Source organism: Eleutherodactylus coqui, chromosome 10 (genome assembly GCF_035609145.1).
Source record: "Eleutherodactylus coqui strain aEleCoq1 chromosome 10, aEleCoq1.hap1, whole genome shotgun sequence".
Taxonomy (NCBI): domain Eukaryota; kingdom Metazoa; phylum Chordata; class Amphibia; order Anura; family Eleutherodactylidae; genus Eleutherodactylus; species Eleutherodactylus coqui.
In genome coordinates this window covers 63,301,471-63,320,278 of record NC_089846.1, presented here as the reverse complement: position 1 = coordinate 63,320,278, position 18,808 = coordinate 63,301,471, and the positions used below count along the sequence as shown (strand labels likewise).

The 18,808-nt window shown below is 41.0% G+C and overlaps 1 protein-coding gene across 4 annotated transcripts in view; it reads right to left on the bottom strand.

The window, feature by feature from the left end:
- The window catches only part of LOC136580528 (leucine-rich repeat and fibronectin type III domain-containing protein 1-like protein), a 684,740-nt gene that overhangs the window by 135,178 nt on the left and 530,754 nt on the right, over nucleotides 1–18,808 (bottom strand). For all 4 annotated transcript variants that reach the window (XM_066581146.1, XM_066581149.1, XM_066581145.1 and 1 more), the window contains exon 4: nucleotides 13,224–14,617. In XM_066581146.1, the coding sequence (XP_066437243.1) occupies nucleotides 13,224–14,602 (1,379 nt within the window). In that variant the 5' untranslated portion in view covers nucleotides 14,603–14,617. The remainder of the gene's footprint in view (nucleotides 1–13,223; nucleotides 14,618–18,808) is intronic.

Here is an 18,808-nt window from a genome sequence, read left to right as displayed (position 1 = left end):
TCTATGTGCTTATACTGAGGAGAATCGAACGCTCCTCCATGTGTATATACTGAGCAGAATTTACCTCAATTCTATGTGTACATACTGAGGAGAATTAAACTGAACTCTGTGTGTAAATACTGAGGAGAATCTACCTTACCTATGTGTGTATATACTGAGGAGGATCTAACTGACCTCTGTGTGTATTAACTAAGGAGAATCTACCTTACCTCTGTGTGTATATAATGAGGAGAATCTAACTGACCTTTGTGTGTATATACTGAGGAGAATCTACCTCACCTATATGGGTATATACTGAGGAGAATCTACTTCACCTCTATGTGTATATACTGAGGAGAATCTACCCCACCTCTATGTGTACATACTGAAGGGAATATAACTGATCTCTGTGTGTATATACTGAGGAGAATCTACCTCACCTCTATGTGTATATACTGAGAAGAATCTAACTGACCTATGTGTGTATATACTGGGGAGAATATACCTCACCTCCATGTGTATATACTGATGAGAATCCACCACACCTCTTTGTGTACATACTGAGGAGAATCTAACTGACCTCTATGTATATACTGAGGAGAATCTACCTCTTCTCTATGTGCATATACTGAGGAGCATCTAACACTCCTCCATGTGTATATACTGAGGAGAATCTACCTCAATTCTATGTGTACATTCTGAGGAGAATAAAACTGATCTCTGTGTGTATACGCTAAGGAGAATCTGCCTCACCTCTATGTGTATATACTGAGGAGAATCTAACTGACCTCTGTGTGTATATACTAGGGTGATTATACCTCGCCTCCATGTGTATATACTGAGAAGAATCTATCTATCTCACCTCTGTGTGTACATACTAAGGAGAATCTAACTGACCTCTTTGTGTATACTGAGGAGAATCTACCTCTCTTCTATGTGCTTATACTGAGGAGAATCGAACGCTCCTCCATGTGTATATACTGAGCAGAATTTACCTCAATTCTATGTGTACATACTGAGGAGAATTAAACTGAACTCTGTGTGTAAATACTGAGGAGAATCTACCTTACCTATGTGTGTATATACTGAGCAGGATCTAACTGACCTCTGTGTGTATTAACTAAGGAGAATCTACCTTACCTCTGTGTGTATATAATGAGGAGAATCTAACTGACCTTTGTGTGTATATACTGAGGAGAATCTACCTCACCTATATGGGTATATACTGAGGAGAATCTACTTCACCTCTATGTGTATATACTGAGGAGAATCTACCCCACCTCTATGTGTACATACTGAAGAGAATATAACTGATCTCTGTGTGTATATACTGAGGAGAATCTACCTCACCTCTATGTGTATATACTGAGAAGAATCTAACTGACCTATGTGTGTATATACTGGGGAGAATATACCTCACCTCCATGTGTATATACTGAAGAGAATCCACCACACCTCTTTGTGTACATACTGAGGAGAATCTAACTGACCTCTATGTATATACTGAGGAGAATCTACCTCTTCTCTATGTGCATATACTGAGGAGAATGTAACACGACTCCATGTGTATATACTGAGGACAATCTACCTCACCTCTATGTGTATATACTGAGGAGAATCTAACTGACCTCTGTGTGTATTAACGGAGGAGAATCTACCTCTCCTCTGTGTGTATATACTGAGCAGAGTCTAACTGACTTTTGTGTGTATATACTGAGGAGAATCTACCTCATGTATGTGTGTATATACTGAGGAGAATCTACTTCACCTCTATGTGTACATATGTGTACATAGAGGAGAATCTAACTGACCTCTTTTTGTATATACTGAAGAGAATTTATCGCACCTCTATGTTTATGTACTGAGGAGAATCTACCTCATTTCTATGTGTATATACTGAGGAGAATCTACCTCACCTCTATGTGTATATACTGAGAAGAATCTAACTGACCTCTGTGTGTATATACTGGGGAGAATATACCTCACCTCTTTGTGTATATATTGAGGAGAATCTACCTCACCTCTGTGTGTACATACTGAGGAGAATCTAACTCTCCTCTAGGTGTATACTGAGGAGAATCTACCTCTCCTCTATGTGCATATACTGAGGAGAATCTAACACTCCTCCATGTGTATATACTGAGGAGAATATAACTGACCTTTGTGTGTATTAACGGAGGAGAATCTACCTCACCTCTGTGTGTATATACCGAGGAGAATCTAACTGACTTCTATGTGTATATACTGAGGAAAATCTAACTGACCTCTGTGTGTATATACTGAGGAGAATCTACCGCATGTATGTGTGTATATACTGAGGAGAATCTACCGCATGTATTTGTGTATATACTGAGGAGAATCTACTTCACCTCTATGTGTACATATTGAGGAGAATCTAACTGGCCTCTTTGTGTATATACTGAGGAGAATCTATCTCACCTCTATGTTTATGTACTGAGGAGAATTTACCTCACATCTATGTGTATAAACTGAGGAGAATCCACCTCACCTCTATGTGTACATACTGAGGAGAATATAACTGACCTCTATGTGTATATACTGAGGAGAATCTACCTCACCTATATGTGTATACTACCTGATATACCCGGCTTCGCCCGAGTTAATTTGGTACTGGTGTTTATCTGGTGTTCACACAGAAAATCTTATGAAGTCATGGTTACTTTAGAGATACTGAGGAAAAAAAATATGTTCACCATTTTGCATAGTTCTCTGCGTTACCCAGGAAACACCACGTGGAGGCAACCATGCAACGCTTCCTTTATATAAAATGACATCAGAAAGTGAGAGAATTAGATTACATACGTAAAATTTGGACACTAATTCTTTTGCGCTTAGAATTGAATAATCGAGTTGGGACCCATTAGCTTTTCCTATTTATAACATAATCAATGCTCGTGCCAAATTTCCCGTTTCTATGACACCGGAAAGTGAAAAAATTACATTCCGTACGTAAAATTTGGACGCTAATTCTTTTGCTCATAGAATTGAATAATGGAGTTGGGACCCATTAGCTTTTCCTATGTATGACATAATCAATGCTCATGCCAAATTTCCCGTTTCTATGACACCGGAAAGTGAAAAAATTACATTCCGTACGTAAAATTTCGACGCCAATTCTTTTGCGCTAGAATTGAATAATCGAGTTGGGACCTATGAACTTTTCCTATTTATGACACATAATCAATGCTCGTGCCAAATTTCCCGTTTCTATGACACCGGAAAGTGAAAAAATTACATTCCGCACGTAAAATTTTGACGCCAATTCTTTTGCGCATAAAATTGAATAATGGAGTTGGGACCCATTAGCTTTTCCTATTTATGACATAATCAATGCTCGTGCCAAATTTCCTGTTTCTATGACACCGGAAAGTGAAAAAATTACCTTCCGCACGTAAAATTTCGACGCCAATTCTTTTGCGCTAGAATTGAATAATCGAGTTGGGACCCATTAGCTTTTCCTATTTATGACATAATCAATGCTCATGCCAAATTTCCCGTTTCTATGACACCGGAAAGTGAAAAAATTACATTCCGTACGTAAAATTTCGACGCCAATTCTTTTGCGCTAGAATTGAATAATCGAGTTGGGACCTATGAACTTTTCCTATTTATGACACATAATCAATGCTCGTGCCAAATTTCCCGTTTCTATGACACCGGAAAGTGAAAAAATTACATTCCGCACGTAAAATTTGGACGCTAATTCTTTTGCGCATAGAATTGAATAATGGAGTTGGGACCCATTAGCTTTTCCTATTTATGACATAATCAATGCTCGTGCCAAATTTCACATTTCTATGACACCGGAAAGTGAAAAAAATTAGATTCCGTACGTAAAATTTGGACGCCAATTCTTTTGCGCTAGAATTGAATAATCGAGTTGGGACCCATTAGCTTTTCCTATATATGACATAATCAATGCTCGTGCCAAATTTCACGTTTCTATGACACCGGAAAGTGAGAAAATTACCTTCCGCACGTAAAATTTCAACGCCAATTCTTTTGCGCTAGAATTGAATAATCGAGTTGGGACCCATTAGCTTTTCCTATTTATGACATAATCAATGCTCGTGCCAAATTTCACGTTTCTATGACACCGGAAAGTGAAAAAATTACATTCCGCACGTAAAATTTTGACGCCAATTCTTTTGCGCATAGAATTGAATAATCGAGTTGGGACCCATTAGCTTTTCCTATTTATGACATAATCAATGCTCGTGCCAAATTTCCCGTTTCTATGACACCGGAAAGTGAGAAAATTAGATTCCGTACGTAAAATTTGGACGCTAATTCTTTTGCGCATAGAATTGAATAATCGAGTTGGGACCCATTAACTTTTCCTATTGATGACATAATCAATGCTCGTGCCAAATATTAAGTTTCTAAGGCATTGGGAAGTGACAGATTTAGATTATGTACGTAAAATTTCGACGCCAATTCTTTTGCGCTAGAATTGAATAATTGAGTTGGGACCCAATTACTTTTCCTATTTTGGAGATAATCTATGCTCGTGCCAAAATTCATGTTTCTACGATATCAGGAAGTTGGAGAACTTTTGGCGAGTCAGTCAGTGAGTCAGTCAGTCAGTGAGTGAGTCAGTGAGGGCTTTCAGCTTTATATATATAGATACTGAGAAGAATCTAACTGACCTCTGTGTGTGTATACTGGGGAGAATATACCTCACCTCTATGTGTATATACTGAGGAGAATCTACCTTACCTCTGTGTGTACATACTGAGGAGAATCTAACTCACCTCTATGTGTATACTGAGGAGAATCTAACTCTCCTCTATGTGCCTATACTGAGGAGAATCTATCGCTCCTCCATGTGTATATACTGAGGAGAATCTACCTCAATTCTATGTGTACATGCTGAGAAGCATTAAACTGATCTCTGTGTGTATATACTAAGGAAAATCTACCTCACCACTATGTGTATATACTGAGGAGAATCCACCTCTCCTCTATGTGTACATACTGAGGAGAATAAAACTGACCTCTGTGTGTATATATTGAGGAGAATCTACCTCACCTCTATGTGTATATACTGAGAAGAATCTAACTGACCTCTGTGTGTATATACTGGGAAGAATATACCTCACCTCTATGTGTATATACTGAGGAGAATCTATTTTCCTCACCTCTGTGTGTAAATACTAAGGAGAATGTAACTGACCCCTGTGAGTATACTGAGGATAATCTACCTTTCCTCTACGTTCATATACTGAGGAGAATCAAATGCTCCTCCATGTGTATACACTGAGGAGAATCTACCTCAATTCTATGTGTACATATTGAGCAGAATTAAACTGAACTGTGTGTGTATATACTAAGGAGAATCTGCTTCACCTCTATGTGTATATACTGAAGAGAATCTAACTGACCTTTGTGTGTATATACTGAAGAGAATCTAACTGACTTCTGTGTGTATATACTGAGGAGAATCTACCTCACCTATATGCGTACATACTAAGGAGAATAAAACTGACTTCTGTGTGTATATACTGAGGAGAATCTACCTCACCTTTATGTGTATATACTGAAGAGTATATGAATGACCTCCGTGTATATGTACTGAGGAGAATCTAACTGACCTTTGTGTGTATTACCTAAGGAGAATCTACCTCACCTCTGTGTGTATATACTGAAGAGAATATAACTGACCGCTGTGTGTATATACTGAAGAAAATATAACTGACCTCTGTGTGCATATACTGAAGAGAATGTAACTGACCTCTCTGTGTATATACTGAAGGAATTGGCTGAGATTCAGGAGCTGTCAGAAGCTGGTGCCTGGCTATCTTCACGTTAGTAATGCACCTTTTGTTGTTATGACCTGCTACAAAGACGCTTGTCATGAAGGGGTTGACTAATTCTGAGAATGCCAATAAAATGTGGCATTCTTTAATGTATTTGCAAGAAAACAGTCAGACAAGAAAAAATCAAATAGCTCAATACAACTAATATAAAAAGTGTTTTTTTTAAATAGCTGAAAGTTTGTACGTTTGGTAAATAAATTTAATTTGCAATAGGGATGGATCATTTTGATGGGGTACATGGAGATCTAATTTGTCTGAGTATGGGGTATTTGGCTTAGAGAGATTGAGAAACACAACCATAACCCACTATGCTATTCATTTCTATAGCAAATCATGGAAAGTGATGGAAGCCTGATGAACCCATTAAGTCCGTAGGATCCATTAACAGAAGCCATGATGCTAGTGTAAACAGAGTCTTATTTCTATCATTGGCAGAATGTCCTGTAGCTCCCCATAAAGGCCATGTTGTACAATACTTTTTCCACCTATGTCTCTTTACACATCTATTGTATGTAAACCACTGTCGTATTTACACTATCCATATTGATATTAAATGCATCCATGACACATATTTACAGATTTCCTGGCGAGCGATCAATGTCTTCCATCGAATTGAGGTTAATTTGCTGAAATAAAGTACAGTATTCAGGATAAAACCCATTAAACCTCCGTACAACAGCAGAAATATGGAGCCATCACAGGAGTGTTTTTGCTCTATTCAATAAGTGCAAAAAATCTATATCTGCAGTGAATTCATTGTAGGAATAAAGAGAGGATTTATGAATTTGGTGTTTGAAAGGACTATTATATTGCTTGGAATTAAGAGTCGGTGTATTTGAGGGATAATTCAGCCTCCGGAGCTATGGAACTTGAATGTCTCAATTAGTCGAATGCTGTGAGATGGAAAATAACGTTACTGAACACGCCGCTGTTTTTCTTTTTTTTATTTCCTCTTGTTTATTAAAAAAGAGGGACTTATAGTGTTCTGAATACATGAGGTACAAATACATTCACCTTGAAAATCACTAAATTATGAGAAAAATCTATAAAAATGGCAAGATGGGGGGGGAGGTGGGTGCACCTTGCTTGTTTCTTCTCACTCTAATTTCTGTAGACCTGGCCATGCACATTAGGCACTCTTCAAACTACAGCCGTAGCCTCCATTCTTGAAGGGGTTGTGCCCAGTGTAAAGGTTATTCCTTATCCACTGGATTGGGGAAAATGTCTGATTGGTGCGGAGTGTGATTGCTTAGATTTCCACCGATCGCAAGAATAGGGGTCTTGTGTACCCTTGAAGGAATAGGCAGATATGCATGTGCAATGCCACTCTGTTCATCTCTATGGTCAAATTCTTCAAAGACAGAATAATGTGTTAATCTCCAATGGGGATCAGGTGTGATAACACAAAAAGGTGAGCACCATCCCTTTTCTAGCCAATTGATTGGGGTTTCTCATGTGTCTTGAAATACTATCCAAGGAAGTTCTCTTTTTTACATTTAGAAATACCATCCATCTTTTTGGGACTAAAAGATGATCATACCAAATCCTGATCAATCCTATTGACTTAAAGGGGTTTTCGGAGACTAATGCTGAACGGCCACTATGTTAACTAAATAGAGAGGGGCAGGGGAGAGCGAGAACAGAAATCTGCTCCTGCCGCCCCGCTGTAAGCCAGCGATACAAGCTCCTGTGCAGGAGCACGGGAGCGTATATGTGCGGGGATGAATGTCGGGCATCGTTTGCCCAACATTCGTCCCATCTAAACGGGGCTTAAGATACTGATGACTTATTGTACCCTTATAAAAGCTTATCGATACCAGATCGATGGAGTCCACTGCTCAAGACCCCCACCAATCAGGTGATTAAAGAGGCAATGCCGCTTGGGTAAATGCCCCGGCCTCTTCTCAAGCATGTGACGTTAAGTTCATTGGTTACATGGCCTGAGAACAGCTCAGTCCCATTGGGCTTAGGCTGATATACCAGGCACAGGCACTATGAAATGCAATAAAGTGGCTCAAGCGTCATGGCCACTACAGACAGCTGATTTGCAAGGGTCCCGAATAGTAGACCCCCACTGATCTGATATTGATGATCTATTGTGAAGATAGGTCATCAATATCTTAGTCCAAGAAAATCGCTTTAGCCCCTTAATGACACGGGCCTTTTTTTCCATTTTCGTTTTTTCCTCCCTCCTTTTAAAAGATCGTAACTCCTTTATTTATCCATCAACGTCGCTGTATGACGGCTTGTCATTTGTGGGACGAGTTGTATTTTTTAATGGTGCTATTTAATGTACCATATAATGCACTGAAAAATAAAAAAAAATTTAAGTGGAGTGAACTGAAAAAAACAACATTCCGCCATCTTTCAGTGCGTCTTGTTTCTACGCCCCCCGACTGCCATGCCACCCGCATGTCTCCCTGTGACTTCATTGCGGTGGGGGCCGTATAGGACCCCCGAACATTGTTTGGGGAATTTAAATGCCACTGTCAGAATTGTCAGCAGCGCTTAAAGAGTTAATAGCCGCGATCGCCCGTGCAGCCAATTGCAGCAATTGCCTGCGGGTGTCAGTTGTAATAACCAGCTCCGCGATCTCTCTTCATACATACCCCAACGCTGCAGGACGTAAATGTACACCTTAGAATGGGAAGGGGTTTTCCCACTAATGACATTTATTTCCTATCCACCGGATAAGAGATAAATGTCTGATTGCTGGAAGTCCGATGAGTTGGACCCTCAGCTATCTCAAGAACGGTGCATCCTAAATGCTCCAGTAGGCATGTTGAACCGCCACCCCATTCAATTCTACGGGATGGAGGGAGATAGCCTAGTGCATCAGTGTTCCTCCACATTACAAAAGTGATTATAGCAGCAGTTAAGGAAGGATATGGCTGATGCTGTATGGAGGCACACGTAGTATCAAACAGTGCTGCATTCCAGTAAAATAAATCATCCCCAATGATCATGTCTGTCGGATTCTGCAGTGAATCATTCCGTTGAGGTCAGAATGTATCATCCTCTGGCCTAGGCTAGGCAATATCCCTAAAATATATTGGAACAATGCATTATCCATTAGTGAGCCTGAATACCTTAGAAGAGTTTCTCTCTTCTCGAAATGAACTTTATTATATTTTGTAAGCCACCCTGTTACCATTGACCTCATTTTGGCAAAAGTGGCAGAAAACCGCAACTGTTACTCAGGACTGGAACAAAGGGTAGGTGGAGTAGGTCGTCACCAAGGGCACTATTGATAAGTGGGGGCTCAATTGTTGAGCTAAACTAGATATATCCCAAGATATATTGAGGAACAGAGTCAAGGAAAGAACCAGTGGACTGTTCTACAAATACATGAACAAACTTTATGGATCGAGGGTGGAAGGGAGGATTCTGAAAACTCTGCTTTGGGCGCTAAGACAGCTTGTCCCTCCATTGCCTTTACTGACTAGACCATGTCCAATGGAATTACTGGTGCTGGAATATTGGTGCTGTCCATGTATATTAAATAACCATTAACTATGACTTGAAGGGTTGCTAACTAATATACAATATCATATAGAAATAATGACAACCAAAAACCTCTCCAACTCTGCAAAAAGTCCTATTGGTGTCAACTATTAGATGGCATGTTGAAGACATTCATTACTTCTGGTACGCATTTGCAGAGCACAGTCCCACACACACATCTATTTTGCTGCTAATACCGCTAGCTGATAAGCTACTATCATTTCCTGGCACCAAATTATAGATGGAATTAACAAAGTCTGCTTCCAACAATATCGGAGGAGTTTGGAACTGGGCCATTCTGACAGATCGTCATCCATCTGGAGCCCCTATATCTCTAGTACCCATGCCTGGTCCCTCTTCTCATTATTTAGGGCTATTATTTGCCTGTTTCATTTATTACTTATGTCTATGGCTTAGATATGGGCTTTTTATATTATTATTACTACAATATACTAGAATTGATGCTTGATTTTATCTGAATGGGATATTCCTTACATAACATACATAATTAAAGCGACCCTCCTGTCCTGGGCAAACAAAGATGCCCTCACAGTTCTCTGACTACCTGATGCACACTGTGCACTAGTATGCATTGGTAGTCTAAGATACAACATGCTGATCTGATTGGCCAGCCCTGCTCACATGGGCAACACTGGCCAATCAAAGCAGTGTGTAAAGTCATGCACTAATGGTGCATACTAATGCACAGTGTGCATCATGTAGTCAGAGAACTGGTGCAACCATCTTTATTTGTCCAGGACTGGAGGGTTGCTTTTACTTCTCTTTCAGAATCAGCAGAAGCATGGCTCCACAGGTTGTGTGTGGTAGAGCAGCTCAACCCATTCATTTTAATGGGACTAAGCTAGAATGCCACACATAACCTGTGGACAGGTATGGTGCTATTTTTACAAGAAAGCAGATGTGTTTTTATAATTCTGTACAAGCCTTTTAAACTACATGTAGAACTCGAGCTCAAAGTGGCAAGCATAAGGATTTTGCTGGCAGTGGGTATGCCACATGATACTGTCCTCACGGGTGACATCCAACCTTCAGAGTATTAGTTGCCTGGTACCTGCACAGGTCATGTTCTGCGGAATGCTGTTTCCCATTGCACCACCAGTGTCTGCCAACTACCGTTTCTAACTACAGCTATTGCTGCTTATTAAGAGTAGTAATAGACCCCAAGACCCTTCAACACACACCTTCACCCTTCTGAAACCCTCATTTTCTAAACATACCCTAATAAAAGGAGGTAGATGTTAGGGCTTGTTGTATCCTTCACTCTTAGAAGATAAGTTGAGAGTTAGAGTTCATAGTGCCTACAAATAACACTTACAACAACCCCAACTATGCACCTTCACTCTCTTAGGACCCTAGGCATGCATTCTCACTCTGAACATACTGTAAGAGATTGAGTTGCATTGCAGGAGTTGTTGGTGTCTACAACATTCCCTCACCATAGACCTTCACAAACATGCAGTTCAACAGGCAGTTTTAAATTAGCAAAGACTTAAAGGAGATATACCATCAGAAAATGACCTAGTCTATAAATCAAATTTTATGTTAGATCATGACTAGAGTTGAGCGAACATATTCTGCCGAGCTTGATGCTCGTTCGAGTATTAGTGTACTCAATGGTGCTTGTTACTCGAACGAGCATCAAGCCGTGTTTGACCCCGCCCCAGTTTTTGGCTCCTCCCCACGGTGACATGCTTGTTTTGGCCCCTCACCGCCGCAGCGTGCGTCAATGGCAAATTTTTTGTCTGGCAGGCAGGTAGGAGAGAGAGGGACCTAGACCTAGACCTAGAAAAAGAAAAAAAAAGCTTGGCCCCCGGCGACCCACATACAAAAATGCTCGAGTCTCCCATTGTAGTCGATGGGGTTCGTTACTCGAGTAGAGCTCTTGAATTTTACGAAAAGCTCGACTCGAATAATGCGGACCCGAGTATTTGGGTGCTCGCTCATCTCTGACTAAAAATAGATCACCAAAAATGATTTAAGAGATATGTTTATGTTAAAATAAAACTAAAATTCTGCAGTTCTCACACTGACCACTAAGCCTAATAATAGTCTGACACTTTCTGTTCTGTAGAAAAAACTTCTCAGGAGTCAGCTCACTATCATCACAGGTAGGATTATAATAACAAGTAACACCTATATACAGATAAACACAAGATCCATCATGCACAATAGGTCACAGCTTCTTTCCCCTCCTTGCACATCAATCTAAATGGCTCATAAAAGGAATCAGAAATAGCACCACATAGTGTGTCTACATCCCAACATCAAATTATAATCAAAGTGATAATAATATTACAATTGGACCCTTAAGAACTGCAGCTGTAGTGGAAAGTCTCCTGGGATAAGCAGCCATCTCCCTACCAGACAAACGGGAAAAGACTTGCTTATCCAAGAAGTGCAGAATCCAGATCAGGTTAAAAGTTTGTACAACTACAGTACAAGCAACGTGTTTGAGAACTCAACATGCTTGAGAAAGGGGACTTCACTTCTTGAAACGTGTTGCTTGTACTCATTGGTTCTCAAAATAAATTGACTTCTAACCCTATCTGGATCCCGTGCTTCTTAGATATCCAAAAGTGCCCTCCTTGCACAGATTATAGAGCATGCACACAACAGTCTTTATTAGTAATCAATGGGTCCTGTCTATGGCCCATGAGGCTGCTGTAAAGGATTTCTGTAAATGCTGTCATCTACAGTTTAGGCAGTCCCCATAGTCATGTACAGACAGCAGAATAAAACAATCTACAATTAGAACATAGAAACAAATTAGAAATATGGAAAATGCTTCACTATCTGGTATTAATATGAAAAAACATATAGGTTATTCCCTTTAATGCATTTGCATCTGCATCGGCATCAGAATTGAACCCTTTTTCTATTGGGCCTCGTGTTGCGCAGAGTGTTAAGGCAGCAGAATGCAGTCCTAAACTCTTGCTCACGACCTGAAGGTTGTGGGTTCAGGTAGCCAGCTCAAGGTTAACTCAGCCTTCCATCCTTCCGAGGTTGATAAAATGAGCACCCAGCTTGCTGGAGGGTAATAAACAAAATTACCTGAAAGCGCTGTGGAATATGTTGGTGCTATACAAATAACAAGTCCCTTCCCTCCCCTTATAGGACTTTGGCAGCAGTGATCATGATCCTTTAGGCCTCATGTCCACGGGGAAAATAATAATTAAAATCCGCAGCGGATCACCCGCGCGCGGATCCGCGCCCCATAGGAATGCATTGACCACCCGCGGGTAGCTAAATACCCGCGGATGGTCAATAAATGTGAATTAGAAAAATCATGGAGCATGAAAAAAAATGGACATGCTCCATTTAGGTGCGGATCACGCTCCGGATGGCCCCATTGATCTCTATGGGGTGCGGGAAATCCGCTGCGGGTGTTAAATGCCATTTATTTGGGTGCGTGAAATCTGCATGCGGATTACAAGTTTGGCTTCTTTTTCAGTGGCCTTGCATTTTTTTTCACGCGCAGATGCAAAAATGCCATCCGCGTGCATACACGCGTGAAAAAAAACGCATCCGCGTGTCATCCGCATGCAATAAAATACTATTTTAAGCTCATCCGCACTGCATCCGCGGCCCAAATCCGCGTTACAAATCCGGAGCAGATTTGATTTTCCCCGTGGACATGAGGCCTTAATCCACCATGGCATTGGCAACACCAAATGTAACATCACTGTCCTTAGATGACCCATGTCATTATAGGACCCTTTAGTATATGTGTTTGAGTCGTTAAACCATTACACATTAGATCATGCCTTAATATACAGGGTCAACCCTTTAACTCAAAAATACATTCTGGTAATGCAGACTGGACTGCAACAGAACAGCCCTCCAATATAAGCCCCGATGTAAGACTCCGGACAGAGTTACCTGTAAATGAGGATGTCATCTAATGAGCTGTTGTACTGAATCTGGTACATCCTTATTCCTGGGATGTGACTCTGGGGAGGCCATTGGATGAGTGCCGAGGATGAGGTCAACTCTGCAACCACAACCTTCCTATCATGCAGAGATTTTGTTTCGTTGGAAGGAGTGCTAGACTTGACAGGCGTCAGTATTTTAGAAGGTCCTGACTCAGTTTCTTTATCGTAGCTGGTGCTGTTAGCAAGATTAGGGAATTGGTTGACTATAAGTTCCACATTTGCTGTTGTTTCCCCCGCAGCGTTGGATGCAATGCAGGTAAAACTCCCACGATCTGTGAACCATGTAGTGAAAATATCCAAAGTCCCATTCTCAAATGACATAGTCCTGCTTGTATTAGATACCAATTTCCCATCTGGAAATATCCATCTTACATAGGGATCAGGATCTCCCACTGCTTTGCACTTTAAGGAGACACTTTTACCTTCCATCACCTCCTGCCTGGAAGTTCGATGGATTATCATAGGAGGCTCACAAACAAATTCCTCTTCTTTGATAGACCAGAAGTATTTGCCCATCAACTCTATAGGGGAGGCACATGTTTCCAAATCATCCTCTCTGGTAAGTCGTCTCAGCCACATTAGTTCACAGTTGCAATGTAAAGGATTCCCACCAAAGCTAAGCACCAATGAAGTTAATGGGGAACCTTTAGATTTGGCATATACAGGAATCCTAGAAAATAAAGGATCCGGTGGGATCTTTTTTAGTTTATTGGAGGTCATATCTAACCTGGCCAGTTTATGAAGATTGGAGAAGATTCCCTCAGGGACATATTCAATGAGATTGTGGTCAAGGCCAACTGTATTAACACTCGAAAGCCTCCCGATAGTCTCCCATGGGATGTCTACCAGATTGTTGTAAGACAAGTCTAAGTCTTCCAACGTGTCAATAAAGTCATCAAATGATCCAGGAGCGATGTAGTGGAGCTGATTGTTGCTCAATATCAAATGTCTAAGATTGAGTAATCCTTTAAAATGTTCTTCAGTGACAAGAGTTAACCGGTTGCTGTCCAAATGTAAGGCATGGAGCCCTTTTAGGTCAAAGAATGCGTAAGGCATGACTTGACTAATGGTATTTCGGGAGAGTGTTAAGTGAATGAGGTCCGTCATGTTAGCAAAGTCTTTTCTTCTAAGGGTGGTTATGAAATTGTCCATGAGCCTGAGCTCTGCTGTCCTCCTGTCAATAGTCGGGGGTACAAATAGAAGGCCTGTCTTGGTACAGAGGATGGTGAAGGACGGAGAGACATTCTGGCAGGAACATCTCTTGGGGCACATCATGGCCTTTACAGATGTGCTTATAATGAGCAGACAAATAGCAAGTCTTTCCATGGTCAGGTGAAGAACCTGCAAATAAAACACAAAGTGATATTAAGAGACATTTCATCCAAATAAAATATTTACTGCATATAATGCCTGAACCCCCAGCAGAACAGTGGATCTCAAGCTAGTCCTTACCATTCAATGAACAGCCCTATATCTAATGCAGAGCCAACTTTAAATTAAAGGGATTAGTTGGAACTTCAAGGACTTGTCCCTCTTCTAGCTATTTTGCTGCAGGAAGCAGACAGCTCTGTACATTGCACAGTGACTCAGGCTGGTACTACAGGTTGAGTCCTATTGAAGTGAATGAGACTAAGGATGCTGTACCTACCTGGACCATTGCGCAATATATGGAGCTTTCTGCTTCCTGCGGTAAAACAGCTAGAAGTGGGACAATCCCTTGAAATATTGATAACCTATCCTTAAAATAGGTAATCAGATTCATATGTGTGGGGGTCCAACTCTTAGCATCCCTGAAAATCAGTTGTTTAAGGGAGCCAATCTGATTGGATGAGCAAGGCAAGTTCTTTATTGTATACCAGGCACAGCTTCGTACATTGTATAGTGGCTGTGTAAGGTACTGCAGCTCAGTCCCATTTACTTGAAGAAGGCTGAAGAAGGAGCAGCAGCACTTACCTAAGCACCACCACCACCCCTTTAAACACCTGGTCAGCGACGTTACATAGTGTTGGGCATCCTAATCCAATACTGATGACCTGTATTAAGGATATGTCAGTCCTGAATATCCCCTCTAGCTAGTAGCCTAACTAGTACTTTCTATTGATGCCCCTCTTATGGTTTACCATATAGTGCCCAAATAATGCATTCATATGGTGCTCATATAACACTTGCCTACTTCACACTTAGCAATCAATAAACTAGGGAGTGCAGCAGCATCCTATAAAGTTGCCTTTCTGTAACTTTATTTTCAAAGTGGTGGTGCAAGCTACAAGTACCCAGACCATTAAGCCCAGTGGTGCCTTGTTAGTAGTGACAGGTGACTGCACACCCTTAGCCAGCTCTGATTTTATGGACCTGCTTCACATTATGCCATATCTAGGCCTGACTTTCAGTAGTGCAATACTTTCTTCTTGCAGTTCTAGACAAAGTCCTCACACTCCACTGCAAGATTAATGCATATGGAAGCTTCTGTTGACATCCCCAATATATCACTATTAAGCACAAAACCACAATAGTCAACGAACGCTTCAATATAAATTGCAGAGACGCCTGAAGACACCTTGATGTATCTGTCATGTCCAACAACAGCCATACTATACTACACTGTCCATCATGATTAATGATTATTCTAGAACATACTTTTTACATTGAAATTGTCCTGCCCAGCAAGCATCTGATAAAGTAAGGTTACTCACAATAGATTTTTCCTGATCAGATGTCCATGAGATCCAGCCACCTTTGAGCTCCAGAACATGACTACTGTATATTACAGCTCATGTTGTATGGATCAGTAATACGGCACTCATAGAAATCTATGGGCCCTTAGTGCGCATGGGTTATACACTCTAGCGTACAGCAGTGGTGCCCAACCTGTGTCTTGCAACAGCTTGTTGTGTGGCCATGGGACTCCTGAGTCTGACCATGTGTTCTGGCAGCTAACTGTATTGTAGATGTATGCTAACCTCCAATCATCCTCCAACCTGACCATTCAGATGCCATAATACTTGTCTCACATCTCACACTGAAATACTTATCAGCAAATGTTTTCCATTTTACAGTTTCTTGTTTCCCCACATTTAGACTTTGGTCAAAACACACGTCTTGTGACAAAGACTGTACTGTGACCAAGGCTGGCTTTAGCTACATGCAATCTGTGTGGTTGCACGGAACACCACCCACCAGTGGGTTTGTGGGGGCACCAGGCAGATGTAGGCACTGAGCAGCAGTGTCTTGTAGAGCTACATAAATCATTCTCCTCCTGGCTTTTTCTCTTTCCCTCAAAAATTCAGAGGCACCACTGTCAGTCCATTGGAACCCCCACATCACATTTGCTAAGTTCTGCTACTGTATTTATGTTATGAGCTTGGTTCTGGTATTGTATCTTTGTACTGAGCTTGGTCAGGGGCTGAGTTTATAGTATGAGCTTGGTTCTAGTGCTGGATTTACGTTATTAGCTTTGTTGTGGTTCTGCATTTATGTTATGAGCTTGGTTATGGCACTGTACCAATGTAGTGAGCTTGATTCTGATGCTATATTTATGTTATGAGCTTGGTTCTGATGCTGTATCTATGTATTGAGCTTGGTTCTGGTGCTGCATATATACTGAGCTTGGTTCAGATGCTGCATTTATGTTATGAGCTTGGTTCAGATGCTGTATTTATGTTATGAGCTTGGTTCAGATGCTGCATTTATGTTGTGAGCTTGGTTCAGATGCTGTATTTATGTTATGAGCTTGGTTCAGATGCTGTATTTATGTTTTGAGCTTGGTTCTGGTGCTGCACCTATGTACTGAGCTTGGTTCTGATGCTGTATTTATGTTATGAGCTTAGTTCTAGTACATAATTAATTCACTGAGCTGTTCTGGTGCTGCTTTATGCACAAGAATTAAGGCAGGCTGCCTATCTTTTTTACTATTGATTGGGGTGCCAAAAAATTCTACACTGGATGCCATCTAACCGAAACCCGCACTGACTGTGGTTCGGCTACATCACATCCAAATGCAAGCGAATGAGATGGCATTGAAACTTGCAAGTTTCCACAGCCTGATAATTACAAGAAATCCATCAGAGTTGGATTTATTGTGATTGTCGCAACTTGCAAATTGCAACCCAACTGCATTCACTTATATAAGGATGTGATGGGGATCTCCGGCTATGCAGTGCATGAGGCTGTAGACCACAGTAATAGACATTTCATGCATTAGTAGGGAAATTCCCCTTGTTATCTTTATCACTGAATTGTAATGTCATTTTTTAAAATTCTATTTGTAACCAAAAATGTTAAATCAAATGTAAATTCCATCCAACACTTTTCTGTCTCTTGGATGTCAAGTTCTTCCAAAAGGAATTCAACATGAATAGACAGTGAATTACATAGCGCCATATAAATAATGAGTAATAAACTGAGCGGTTGCTCTCTGGTGTACTACTAATCCAACCACTAGATGGCAATATTTCATCACAGTCATTGTGGTTTAGAAAAGAGTAAAATTGGCATCTGCAAGAGTTTGCCTATTGAGATTCGCCATGGCCGGGGGCTGCTGGGTAAGAGCTGGTAGATGGTTAAGTGGCACACTATCAAAGTACACAATCTGGCTGTAGACCATCGCTAGAGGATCTGGGCTTAAATGATTTTAAAGCATATAACAAACACTTAACACGTCCCGCTCTTGTTTGAAATGATGCAGACACGTGTATATTGCGGGCAGATAAGTGGAGGGTTTATTATCCCTGCAATACAAGCGGCGATCAGCAATTTTATTTCTTGGAAGGTGATTTGGCCGTAATAATGTCTTGAATATTTGTCACTGCTGCCGTTAAATAAAGCACAGGCAAAATATACCGCTGCGACAAATGCTATAGGAGTTCTAGAAGGAGATTTATCGGTAGTGTCGCGGGATGCGTGCAGTTATGGATCAGCAAAAACTGAGCAAATTGAGACAAATTTATCAAAATAGCACATTTGGTGTCATAACTGATGCAACTGGCTGTGCATGTTAGACACTGTCCTCTTCCTTACGCCCCCTACTGGCTGTTCTACACATAAGCCAAAATGTTTTGCCAATGCATGGCACAGGTCTTTAGTAAATTTGGTGCATTTTACGACTGTAGACGTAAATATTACCCAATGCCTCGTGCACATAGCAGAGAAGTGCCCATTGAGTATGTACAAAGGGGCTTATTTACTTAGCTGGTCCAAGTAAACCCTGCGCCAGCTAGGAGCGACAAATATATTAAGACGCACAAATCTCGCACAAGTATAAAGCCCATTCTTTTGAATCGGGTCATACACATGAGCAATTTTTCTTTCCCGCATCGCATCAAGGTGCTGGAAAAAATCGTGGCATGGTAAGTCTTCGGGCATTCCCTTGGAATAGCTCAAAGTGCATCACCCATTGTTTTTAAAGGGGCCGGCAAAGCATCGCATAGCGTGCGAGATGCACACGGGTGGATTGCAAAGTCTCCCACTGAAAACAATGGGAATCACTCCGCGATCCTCCACCACAGCTAAAAGCCGTGGCAGGGGATTACTACT